General features: G+C 43.2%; 1 protein-coding gene across 14 annotated transcripts in view; it reads right to left on the bottom strand.

Annotated features, from left to right (window-relative positions):
• Positions 1-13,797, bottom strand: part of FOXP1 (forkhead box P1) — a 383,077-nt gene that overhangs the window by 22,667 nt on the left and 346,613 nt on the right. For all 14 annotated transcript variants that reach the window (XM_071813224.1, XM_071813231.1, XM_071813229.1 and 11 more), the window contains one exon: positions 8,248-8,331. In XM_071813224.1, the coding sequence (XP_071669325.1) occupies positions 8,248-8,331 (84 nt within the window). The remainder of the gene's footprint in view (positions 1-8,247; positions 8,332-13,797) is intronic.

The following is a 13,797-nucleotide window of genomic DNA, read 5'->3' as shown; positions in this document are numbered from 1 at the left end:
TAAACCCCGTGTGTCTCTTATTTCGATGCTATCATTACACATGGCTTCTAATCAATCTTCTTGGATATTCCATTGAAGGCATCAGGCTCAAAAAAACCAGCAAGACTTTCCTAGGGACGTACTAGAGAGAAATGCAATTTCTCTCTTCAGCATTTGGGCTCTTTCCACACACCCCCCCTCCATTCATCCATTTTAAAAGCCAAGCTCAGAGTAGGTTAACACTGGAATAATTTAATTAATCACACTGCATGAAATACGGCGAGCATTCAGCCCAGCAGAAGTGGCACCACTTTTTTCTTCTCCTAGGATGGAAGGCATCAGCGCTACCTGTGCGAGGCCCAGCCCCTGACAAACGGCAACTTGCCACAGCAGGCTGTAAAACACAACTACCTCTGGGATTGTGTATCAAACCCAGCTCCAACTCAAGTGTTTTTGATACACAACCCTATTTATATAACCAGTACCCGCATTCTTCCCTGACCCTTTCCTTTTGCCCTACAATACCCTTTGAAAGACGATACTCTGTCTCAATAGGTCACTCCTGCTGAATTATTTTAAACAAACAATTCGATCTCTTAACTACAACATCAGAAAAGACGACTGAGAAAAAGGCTCTTTGACTACTTCCACATTTTCTTCCCTTAGGCATTTTTGCAAATAATACTGGTGAAATCCTGACCCCATTGAAGTCACAGTAGCAAAATTCCTACTGAATTTAACAGGGCCAGAATTTTACAACTTTTGTTCATGATTAAAATTCCTTTTTGCTGGACATTGAACCTTTTCAGATGAAGGCAAGACGCGCTACTCAGCTATGCCCCCAAATATCTCATGTTTATCCATAAGGCACTGTATTAATTTTCCTTGTGTGAAAGTAAGCAGATAAGACTCCTATTAGCATCCCCCATGTGAGTTAATAGCCACAAATAACATTTCTTTATAATAATAATAAGATTTATCCAAAACAAAGGTAGTGGAAAATAAAGAGTTCTGATATTACAGAAGGGATACCAACGCAAAAAGCCCATCGCCCACAGAAAGGGCACAGCTGAGCGACAGATAAATTGCAATTGCTTTTCCCTCCCGACAGAGCACCGGCAGCTCCAGCCCTGCTCCGAGGAAAGGAGGAGGTGAGCAGACCTGCAAACACCCATCTTGCTGTGCAGGTGCTTACAAATGATAATTTGCCTTGCAGTGGGAAATATTTAACACCTCATGGCAAGGTTGGAGAGTGCAGATCCAGCCAGAGATGGTGAAAAGCGAGTGGGGAAATACAGGTATTGATTTCCCAGGTAGTCCCATACTGGTGTGAACTGGGAGCTGCAGCCTGGGGGTGAGCACACCCGTGCAAACCCTGCCACCCCGTCCCTGTGCCGACTGGCGTGATTTAAGGACATTGATTAGGGATATGTATATACCAACGTCTCCCTGTTATCCATCTATTACATATGATAAAAGGACCAGTGGCAATAATAATAGTACAACTGACAGGTCTCACCGTGAAATTAAATCTACTGTATTTTATCTCAGTTTCTAAATGGACATTTAAACAGTCCAATAACTGCGAGCAAATCTGCATCAATTTTAAGTGCCCATCTCCAGCACAGGCTCGGCAGCCGGGCCCTCCTGTTGGAAAGATCACTGCTCGTGTTTCATCATTACAGCTCCAACTACTCCATTTCAAAAGAGTCCCCTTCCTTTTTCAGTGTGTAGAAACTTAACATTTAATCTGTTTCTACTAGGGAACTGCGAGAAAGGATCTACAAAGGTCAGCGTTCCCTGCTTAAAGAATTTGAATAGTTAAATTTCTTTAGGCTTTTCAGCATAGGTAGCAACTAGGAATAAACACAGAAGAGGACGAGCAAAGGGGGGGGGCTTTAACAGGCTTGACAAATGACACTGTGATTCACACCCACTGCTGGGCTGCCACTAATAAGCTACAGAGGAAGCAGCCAATCTCAGCTAATTACCAGATAAAATTGTATTGTAAGGACTCTAATTAGGAGATGCTTATGGAGGTGATCTAATGATTAAACGCTGCATCCGAGTGACCCTACCATCAATGTGCAGTGGTGCAAGATGTCACCGGAATATTTTGTAGAAACAGTAATTTTATTTCAAGGAGGGGAGGCAGTAATATTTGTAATAATGGCTATGAGGTAAACTAATTAAAAGACAGTTCCTAAAGGAAGACTGTGGCTTTGAGCAGCTGTGGCCGTTCCAAAACAAAGTGCCAAATCTCAACAGAGGAGCTGCAGTCAAGTGGAAAATTTCTGCCTGACCTCTGCTCTCGCTATTAATTTGCAGGAAAACTAATGACACATATACATATTCCCACAAAATTGTTCTAATTGCTAATTTGCCAAAGGAGCCCAGTTTCCAAATTAAACATGACTGCAGTCTGTGAGGAAAGAGAGAACAAAAAGCTGGAACGCAGTGAGTCTGCTGCGTTTCACCTCCGACGACCATTTGTGAGCCTGAACCAACAAGTTAATGAAACACGACCTTGTCAATCGTGAGCAAAGTTTTTCCTTTTTCCGTGTTTTATTTGATGACACTCTCCTCTCCCAGGCCGGGTGTGATCCCTGCCGGTGCTGGTACCAAAGCACAAGGCAGGGTGAGGGAGGAGAGGGCTGTGCTCCCTCCACAGACCTTTGCTGCTGCTTTCTTTGTTGCGTCTACCGCGCAAAGGCTGAAAAATTGGTTGTGAATTAGAGCAGAATAACAAATTATGAATGGTGTTGGTTTTGTTGCCATCTTGAAATACTCATTTGAATGATAAACTATTAAATCTTAATATTGGCGTCAATTAGAAACATGAAAGCAGCCGAGGATGATTGTGCAGGGCAGAGATCAGGAAAGGACTGGGCTGGGAGGGTTTCTTTTCCTGATGGAATCTCAACATCATTTCTCTGTTTGCATTTTCTATTTAAAAAACAAGTTACTATGATTAGAAAAGTTGTTCACACTGGTATTTAGTACACAGCCCATTTCCCACATACCGTAATTTTTTTGGATGAGGCATGGTCGCTGTCGGAGGGGAGGGAGCCTCAGTCACAGAGTTTGCACTTTAATGAGCAAGAACTCTTGCACTGCAATGAGGCACAACGCGGGGCGCTCCCCACGCGTGCGGCACAGTACAGCCCTTGGACCAAAGAGTTACATGGTTTTGTGATGTCTGTACTGGGGTTGGGAGGAGGGAGGATTTCCTCCAGCACCACCCCCGCCTCAAAAAAAAAAGGAAAAAAAAAGAAAAAAAAAAAGAAATAACCCCAGAAACAATCAAAAAAGCCAAAACAAAACACAACAGAAAAAAAAAAACCACCAAACCCCACAAGTTTTAGGTCCTAAAAATCCACAAAATAAATCACTGAACCATGCCGGGTGCTTTGCTCAGTTTTGTTTTTTGAGAACAGTTCCTCATACTGTTTTAACTGAATCATAAATGCCATAATTGTTTCAGTGTTCAATATCCTGTTTAGGATTTTATTATTAACCTTCCCTTTCAAGAAATAGTCATGTCTTCCTACTAGAGGTGAAGACTGAGTCATTTTCTTTTTTTTTCTTTAGATCTAAACAAGGCAGAGAGGTAACCTTCTCCTTCACCCCGTAAAACATATTTCTAGTAAGTGGTTCTCCCATTAGGGCTCAGTCTGATTTCTTTTTGTGTAAACATTTTACATGACAATAGTGGCTGCACATAAAAAAGCCCGCAAAATTCTTTTAGAAGAAAAAAAGCCATATATTTGTAAGTGTCACGGTGGGGCCATACCCACTGCTGCAGGGCTGGGATGCTCTGCACTGGATGCTGCTGCTCCGGTCCCAACTAGGGCTGAGGATTTATCCACAGTGAGTTCTGGGAGCTGGAACACTCCAGAGCAGCGACTCCTTCTCTTGACAGCGAGAGCGGGAGAGAAAGTGAACGCTGGACCTAAAACTCTGTTAAACGTTGTGTCTTCCTCTCCCATTTCATCCTGGACACATTAGTGCATTAGATGCAGAGCCTGGCAGGCAGTGATCACTTAGCAGGTGTTGTTATTGGCAGGAATACTAAGGAAACCAAAGCTGAGGAGTGAGACTTAATGAAAACCAGTATATAAAAACAGCTTTTGTTGTGCTTGAGAATCTCTCTTTATTGCTGCGTATAGTTATTTTTTCAAACTATAAAGTACGGCTACAGCAGCTAAAATGCTCAGTCATTACCTCAACAGTTAAAAGACTATTTTTTTTTAATGCTTTGTTATTACAGTTGCTAAAAACAGTATTTCAAAACAATTGTAACTGCTATGCTTAGGGTAAAAAAATATGTTAAAGAAGGGATATTTAACGGTGCATTTTATTTAAAGTGCCAAAAGTTTCTTTAAAAGTTTTCTATTTTAAAAAGATGGTTATAACACCTAGTGTGCCGAATTACTTGTTGGTTGATGCCCTTCCGTTTTCCTTCCCCTCCTATGAACTTTGACATAAGTTAATCGCCTCAAAAAAGCAAATTTCCATTTCAACCTATTATACTGATCGCTAGCACCAATAAACATAGCATGACGGGGAAGGTATCTTAATAACAAAACCAGAATGATAACTCTTGAGAAATTGTTGTTCTGGGTTTCGTGCTGGTGTTTTTTTCTGGTTTTTATTTTAATCTTGAAAAAAATTCACCTTACAAAAATATGTCACAGCATATTCCTTCACAGACAGCTTTGTTCTCACTTTGTTCAGGCCCTTTAGTCTCACCAAAACAACCCATGCAGCAGCAACAGGAACACCTTTGCATGCTCCAGGTGTCGAGTTGGGAGATACCTCTATTTTCTTTTCAAGCGTCGCGCTGCTGGGCATTTTAATTGTAAAGCTGGACATTTTTAAAGGTGGCACTGAGCACCGCCCCGGCTCCTGACGTGCTCTCCCTCTCCAGCCACTCTCCTGGCTCCCCAGCAGCTCCCCAGGAACCACAGAACAGCTGCTCTTTGCAGGGCACCAGACACCAACAGTGACCTCCCCACAAACGCACCTGTCTGTCCGTGATTTGGGCCACCTACCCTTACACCACACAATAATGTGCTGAAATCTCATCGGCTTCAATAGGACTAAAGAACTTTATGGAACAGACGTCGTGGTGGACTGGTGCGGTGAAGTGTACAGGTCACAGCGCTGCCCTTCCTAAGGTCAAAATTACCACAAGGTGCTAAAGCCACCCAAAGGTGGGGATGTGATGGATGGACACGGACAGACCGGAGAAACAACCCCTCCCCAAAGCTGGGTGAGCTCAAGTGATGCACAACCACCAAGAGCCTGGTAACGGTCCAAGTGGTCCAAAACCGCTCACTCAGCCGCTGCCTGAAGCCCAAAAAGCAAAGGTGGCACCAGTGGTCAGTGCGGATCACAAACGGCACGTGGTTAACACAGACACGTGGTGAGCAGCTCAGTCACTCATCGTACCTGCCAGCAACAAAATAGTTTAAAAACAAGCACGGAGATCCTTTAAGCAGAATAAATACATTTCCTCAGTCACGAAAAGGCTTTAATTCTAAGTCCCAATTCACTGCTATGTTTGGATTCACAGCCACTCTTTCCTTTAAAATCACCAGTGCACTCTAATATATTAATTCTAACATACACCTTGCATTAGTTATGTTGGTAAAAAAAATTAATTACTGGATGTAAAGAATACTTGGCACTGCAATAATGGTCATCAGATCTTTTTACCAAAGCCCTATCCCACTGAGTTAAAAGGACGAGGGTCTAGCACAGTCTATGCAGTGCCTGTCTATTTTTTTCACTAGGAAAGCACAATTTATGCAAAACACTATACTTCTACATTTTATAATTAATTTTCAAATGCTTCACCTATACATATTTTAATAATTTCTGATTTATCAGATGGTATCTATAATAATTTTTTCTATATTTCAATAAATGAAAAGAAGGCAGTTTCAATCCAACAACAGAGTGCCACACAATATAGGCCTGTCAGGCACCAATTTCTACTTCTAACATGTAAGTTAAAGGATAAGGAATTTATAATGCTGCCTGTGAACGAAACCACTTTTCATACACAAATGTGATCTTTTTTTTTTTTCCAAAGGGTAATACAACAGTACATTTACATAAACTAATCCAAACAATCTATGTATTTGACAATGGCAAACCTCACACAGACTGCCTATTGTTGGTTTACATCTTGGAGTTCTTTATGTTGGCTTGTAACACTGCTCTAGCTGTCAAAGGTTTGACTTGGACTCTAAATAAATGGTTATAGAAGTGCTGTGCAGCGATATTGGACTTCTTTGCAAAAGAAAACCTGCTGTGTATGAATTCAAAAGCTATTAATTTTTCAGTCAAAAATATTCATGCCTATTTCTTTTAATAAAGAAACACTGTGCTGAGCAACTGAGAGATAATGTTGACTAGTGGTACAGAATTTTCAATAGAGCAGTTAAAAATAAATTTAGTAGGAGGTCCCCAACAAAGCTATAATTTTCCAGAATGTAAAACATTTTTAATACTAATCAAGACAGCCCTTTATCCCCCTGTGTTCACTTTTTTTTTCCCCACTGCTTTTCCCTGTTTATTAGCTGTTAACACTAATCTTCATGGTGACACCGCCTGGCATCTCCGTAGCCTACAAAACCCGTGAAATCTCCCTGCCCTCCGTGGCTGAGCATCGATCACGAGCTGCCTTGCCAAACGCTGCTCGTCTTCTTATGATTTCCTCCCTTTAGTTTTTAATCCTTCCTCCTGAGGGGCACCGCTGTTATGAAAGGCCTCAAGGCAGAGTGCTTTGAGACTCCCAGATTATTCCGCTGTTTTAATTTTTAATCCAGTAAGAGCTATAGAAACCAAACCTCCTCCTCATTCTGTTGGGTCTACATACTTTGCCAACAATGCGCTGAAGCATTTGCATTCAGGCTGAGATGGATGCGAGGAACTGGAAGAATGCTATTTTTATAGACACTGTAAGTAGTTTCTACTCTAGAGGGCTGGTACCCACTGGATCAAGTGATTCTCGGCATCTCAATGGCTCAAATGGAAGGGTTTATGCCTACTAGTCAACTCACTCCAAGAGGGCAACGAAATGTCCCATTGACTTTGACATCTTCTCCAGAATAGCCTGCAATTTTCTGTCTAGTAGCCTCCCTATGCACTTCTGCAGCCATTTATTTCCAACTACATGGAAACTGAGAAATCCTTTTCTAGCAAAAATGGGTGCGCGAAGTGTTTAATGATTTTATGTTCTCTATCTCTGTAATGTGTTCTGTTTCAGACATTAATTTTGTCTACCAACTGCATCTTGGCAGGCTACCATATTTGCTGGGTTAATAGTCTGACTCCTTTTTATTTCTATCACCATAAATCACACATATATGGGTGTGTGTTTGCTTTATTTATAGAAAAAAAATCAGTCAAAACAGATAAACCAATACTTTGTCATTATGCTGCATCATTGCATATTGATTAAAATTGCTAGTACTAACTATAGATTGTCAACGCTCAATTAATTTTCACACAATGACTCAAAGCAAAATCAAATAAAGCCAGTGTACCTTTAAATCTTACAAATCTTAAAATCAAGAAGCAAAGCACTCTCTCCATTTTGAATAATCATTGGAAGCTCTGAGGAGCATTTTCAGAGTTAAGAGGTTGCAAGAGAACAACAGTTGAAGAAGAGTCATTTTGGTCAGAGAATGAGACGGTGGATTTGCCTGGGCTTGGAGGTACCCAGGACTTGCCTTGGGCTGCAAAACCACTTGCTTCCCCTGCACCCCCTTTTTTTTAAAGGGTAAGTTCAGGTGGTGAGAAGGTTTCCCGTCTCAGTTTCACCAGTGTAAAACCCGATACTGGTAACTGTGATTATCATCAACACGTGCAGCTACAATCTCTTCTACTGTAAATGTCTGTCAGACAGGGAAAAAGCAAAATAAATATACTAAATATAATTTAATTACATCTCCTTCCTAACACTTCCTCAGATTTCATGCAAGTCAGGATGATGCAAAGTGACTTACAGACTAATACACGAGGTCAGAAAAAGGCCCAGGGCACCAGCAGAACTTCTTTCAGACCCCCTGAAGAGAGTGGGACAACCAAGCCTGGGTGCCTATGGCGGTGCCTCCTGCAAAGCTCCACCTTGCATCTCCTCACCGTGACCGGCTCCGAAATGGGTCACGCTTCACATCACACGTTCCAACGGGGAACAGGAGAGAGAAGTTTGTCGTGAGGTTTTGTTTGCTGTCGACACAGTTCAGTACTTACGGGTTGAGGGGCGGCTTTTGGTTCGGTTGATTTCACATGCAGGTGTGTCATCATGGCTTGCAGGCGCTCTTTATCTTTTGCAAGCTGAAAGGGAGAAAAAGAAACCCTCTGTTACTCACACAAATAAAACCCAGCCTCTGCTTATTTCTAATCAAACAGTTGGCACTGAGGCATGAGACAAAAGAGTTTTATTGCTGAGTAGTTTGGAAATTGCATATGGTCTATTTGTGAGGTAAAGCTAGCGCGTGGTGCTGGGTGTCACTATTTCCCAAAGCAAAATGCATTAGCCCTCCAGCGAGAAGACCTAGACCTGCTGGCACCAAGAGCTTCACTCTAGCTCTGACAGCTAAAAGACAACAGTGAATCATGTTTATTAACCAGCCCCACTCCAGCTCAGGAGGTGCAACAGAAAGCAAGCGAAGCAGTGGCTCCGGGATGCGTTTGCCTCCTTTCAGAGAAGAAAATGAGTGGCACAAATGGACCGTGGCTTTTACATCATGTAGAGGTTTTGCGGCACATGCAGTGAGTGCAGAGACAGCACTGGTTAAACCACACGAGGCACCTCGGTGGGGCAGGCCTCTAGGAAACGCGCTGCTTTTACTTGAGAAGGTGGCACAGCCCCTGGCCGGTCAGGCTGGGAACCCCAGCAGGGGCACCCTGAGCGTGGGGCAGGAGCAGCAGGGCGAGCTGCCAGCATCCCTTCGGCACACACCTGAGGGTAGCAGGGAGGGAAAACCTAGCGGCATCAGGAAGTGCCCCAGAGCATCGATCTTGGGGCACACAATGCCACAGGACCAAGGCTTTCAGCCTGGCTCATTGGTCACATCACGCCCAAGGGTTGCAGCAAAGCTCCTGCTCTAGGTGTCTCTCGCATTTTTTGGTTGAAATCTGCACCAGGCCACAGCTGGTGTCTCGGGATCACACCGTACACATCCCTGGCCAGGACAGCTTCCCAATGCATTTAGAATGCACTGGCCAGACACTAAATCTCATTATTTTTGGAAACAAGAAATATTTTGGATGTGCGACTAGGACTTTTTCCAGCTGGTCTTCAGAAAAAAAAAAAAAAAAGAAAGAGTGGAAAGATATTAAGAAACAATGCTAATGAAAAAAGGGTGTTATTAACCTACAGGCCCAAGATAAAGGCTCCTGTTTCCAGCAGGACTTGGATCAGACTCTTACAAATGACAATTTCTGCAGAGCTGATTTTTTGCTTTCGACAAGCCAGATTCCTGGTGCCAAGAGGAGAACTGTGCTCACATTCCAGCAAAACTTTAAACAACCTGCCCACCTTATCACCATCATCTGTTTGTAACAGTGAAGTTGGGCTAAGTGTATATAAAAGGAGGCTTGGTCATAAATCCCCATTCATAGCCTTACAGTCAAGGTTGTCTCGCTCTTCGCAAGGCGAGGGTTTTCTCACCGTGCCAGAAAGGCATCGTGATGGGATAAAACTTGGCACGTGGGTTTCCAAAACAGGAATGAAATAAAGGAAAAAATGTTGTCACCACTGCGTGCTCTGAAAGCGCAAAAGCAAAATCTGTGGGCTTTTCAAACAGCTGCTCTTTTCTTGGTCAAAACTCTCAATGGCAAGAGAGAAAAGCTGACACCTCCAGCAGATCTGTAATCTCACCGCCAGATCTTTGCTGGACTTCACAGCAGAGCCGAAGGGCAGCAACGGGCTCTTATCGTAGAGCAGCAGCAGAAACTTCTCCCTCTGAGGGTCCTCTGAGGACCTCTTCAGAGAATGGCAAGGTCTCACCCCTCAGCTGCTGTGCTTCACACAAAACAAATTAAAACTGAAAAACAGTTGTACTCGCAGTGCAGCTCTGTTGTGCAATCTCTCATTCGTAGCCGTCGCTGGGCTCACAGGCTGCTTGGCGGGGTCATCTGCACATTAAATTTTGGTCTGCGGGCTACTGCAGAAGAACATCTTGTAGCCAAAATAAATAAAAGGCAGGCACCTGAAAGCTTCCTGCCCGCACCGGCAGGGCAGCAGGAGGGAAAGGCAGCCGGGCAGCGCAGGGCACGCCCTGCAGCGCTTCCTCCGGGCCCCCTCAGCGAAACGGAGCCGAGCACCTCCCTCCGAACGGCCGGGGTCCTTGTTTGTGGTGTTTTCACTCATCATCTTAGCAATGCTTTTAACGCCATTTCTTGGGGGATGGAGTTTATTAAAGATCCTCTCGACATTTCAGGCAGACACACGCTAGCATTTTGTCATAGTCTAGGAATTCAAACACTCACCCAGTTAGGCAGGAGTTTAAATTATGAAAAATAGAGGTCTCTCAGTTTCAAAGCGCTGAAAAGAAGTAAAAAAATCTGAAGAATTTCTTTAAACTGTTTTTCCCTTAGGTCAAGAAGCAGTAGTGATATAAAACTAGAATGTCACTAGTAGCTCCTCTGGTCAGTGGGGTCACACAAAAAAAGCTATGAGGGCTTGCTTGGCCACCAACGGGAGCAAATTCTCACTGGTGGCACTCACTGGAGTGCAGATGGTCCAGAAATTGGGATTATTAGCAGACGTGCTGGAAAATGTTCACGACGTACTGATTTCATGGGCAAGGACTGTTCTGCTGCGTATGAGAGGGCCTGCCCTGTAAAAGGGGTCTGAGGACTGTAACGCAGTCCCATCTAAAGTCTCATTCTTTTTTTCCTATAGCCATTCAGTGGGAGTCTTCAGATGGCCACTCAGCTCTACATGATAAGCCTGGTTTTGTGAGGTTTCCCTCTCTTTGGTGGGGTATGACCACGATGTAGGTGCCTAACTGTGGTTCAACAGAAAACACATCCGGAGTGAAATACGTGCTCTGCAAACTTGGACACCAAGACACATGTCTTGCCCCGGAGAGTTTGAATCCTAAAACTACACAGGTAGGAAAGGCAGGAGAGAGAAGGCAAACAAAGTGCAGGCCAGAAGGGGCTCAAGGCGATGGGGCAGCACAGGAGCCTGGTGACCAAGGAGCGAGAGAGAAGGCATTAGGCAGAGATGCAGAAATGGCACAGGAGGAAAAACAGACAGAAAATAACGGCAAAAGCAGAAATGTGCGAATGGAAACACAGTGAGGGCGTTCAACAGGAGCAACATGGCCACATCAACAGGAAAGGGAGATCACCTCAGCAGCAGGATTTTGGACAGACCAAGGACAAAGGAGAAAGAAGCCAGTCACAGGCAATGAAAGAGACAACCAAGACGCAACCTCTTCCCTCCCATTATGTGCCTAGTTAGGCTGTGTACTAGAAGGGTTTAGGATCCACTTCTCAAGAGCATCAATGGATGCTTTAGGAAAACAGGCCCAAGCAGTGTTTTCACTACAATGAAAATGGCCAGCTGTCTTTGTGTTCTCCTATTAGAAGATACTTCTTTCAACTTATCGTAGCCTTGTTGCTGTCCTGAAATGTTTTTCCACCCAAAGGTGGTGCCTATTCCAGCTAAGATCTAGCTAAGGACAGGGATACATTCCTGTGTTTGTGTTTTACCCAGCAGCCCAATTCTCACTATTTATAATGGCAACAAATGATCATGTCAAGATGGTTTAAACCAGGTGAAATATGAGAAGATCTCTGCCTTGTCTGTGATATCTTAAGTATGTTTGAGATGGAAACGCTGAGACCAAAGTTTCGAGATACTTCTGCAAAGGGGCGTTTGCAATCAAATACAAAACAGATCTTAACCTGTTTTTTTCAAAAAGTTCATTTAAAATTTACTTTTTTCATAAGACTTTACACTTATCTCTGTCTGCAATTCTGACATAACTTCTGTGCATAAAATAACTAAGAGCATAAATTAAAAAAGAAAGGCTTGCATTTGGGTCCATCACACTGAAAACCTGAAATGCAGCCCCTAGATGGAAATAATTGGTTAAATTCTACCCCTGTCTTGATGGGGCCATACACACATGAAATGGCACAGCATTTGGTTCTTGCCATGGTGTAGAACCCTGAGCAGCATGTAATACTTCACAGCTCCATTGGAAGGGAAAGCTGCTCGTCAGTGCTGAGCACTCTGGGTGAGGGGGAAGACTCTGGGTCCCTCTCCTGTCTATCTCACACAACTCAGAGTTGGCCACAGGGTTTGTTTTCGCCACTGTTGGTAACTGCTCCGTTGTGGGAGTATCACGTCAATGGTCTTGGTCCAACTACTCTTGCTACAACACGCTGGGCACTGCAGACCCTATCACTGTAAACCCTGCTACTGGGCCAGGCATTTGGTTTATTATGGTTCTGTGCAAAGCCAGGTCACAGTCAGACAAACTAGGCCACAGAGGACAAATTCTTGCACGTATTTAGGCAGGTTTGTTTGGTACATAAGCTGAAAGGAGAGGAAGAAGAAGGGAGTTACAGGTCAACTTCAGAAGCAGGACACCCTCCTCCTCCACCTGTCCAACGCGCAGATGCTCTCACTCTGTTATCAACATCCCTGTCTAAACTCAGCCTCCAACTCATCCTATCTACCATGCTAGTATTATTGTTAAAAACAAATGTAGAACTTTTTGGCCCTCACACCACTTCAAAATGATGTTCTTGTCCTTGGGACCTTGCCTTTCCATGCAATGACTCTAAGTGGAATCCTCTGGCGCTAAATGGGCGTGAAGCTGCAACCCTTAGTCACGTATGACAATTAGTAGAATGCACTATGATAAATCTTTAAAAAATATTGTCAAGGGGCTTATGGAGAGGTGGCAACCAAGTATCATCTCTGTCCTGTCCAGCTGTTAACACAGGGCATCCTCCCATAGTTACAGGCACAGCCAGTCCCAGTGACTGCAGGAGAGAAGCGTTAATGCTTTTTTTCAAGCCAACTGTAACTGGAGAAATCTAGATTTACCTTCAGCCTGAATATTACTGCATCTTGGTAAGAGATTATCTCATATCTCAGTTTACCAGGAAGACTGCAGATTTTTTTTTTCTTCCTTTTCCCCAGAAACTTGTTAAAATAACAGACCACTTCTTATAACATTTTCTGCAAGACTCTGATATTTTATGGCTGGTAGTTTGATTTTTATAAAACTTGTATAAAACCAGTTTATATTGCTTTAGCTAATAGTGAAAGAGTGTCACGACCAGCGTGTTCCTGAAAGTAAAATTTAGGAAATATCTATGAAAGAAAAAGAGTAATTTGTAAGATAAGCATTTAAAAAAATGCCTTTTATCTTCTTATCTTGAAAAGTAACAACAAGAAGTTTAAGTGTGTTTTTGCTGATTTTTCTCTCCAACTATTTGAAGCTATAAATGACTTAACTCAGTAAAATTCCAAATGTAATTATCTTCTGTACTTAGCCCAAGGCTTTCCATATATCTCTACCCTGCTGTCTTGCATACAAAATAGGTTTTTCAATAGCTGGTAACTATATAATGTACAACATTGTTTTAATTTCCCCTTTGCTAACCTCTTGCCTACACACAGACACACTGGTAAAGCCGCCCAGCCAGAGCAGCGAGGTGCAGGAAGACAGAAAGGACTCGAAAGCATTTGGAAAGGCAGATACACAAACAGGTCATACCTTTGCATCACATTCAATATATTCCAATTTACCCCCTTTCGGCACTTTT

The sequence above is a fragment of the Patagioenas fasciata genome, chromosome 10 (genome assembly GCF_037038585.1).
Source record: "Patagioenas fasciata isolate bPatFas1 chromosome 10, bPatFas1.hap1, whole genome shotgun sequence".
Taxonomy (NCBI): Eukaryota; Metazoa; Chordata; class Aves; order Columbiformes; family Columbidae; genus Patagioenas; species Patagioenas fasciata.
This window is presented reverse-complemented; position numbering and strand designations above follow the sequence as displayed.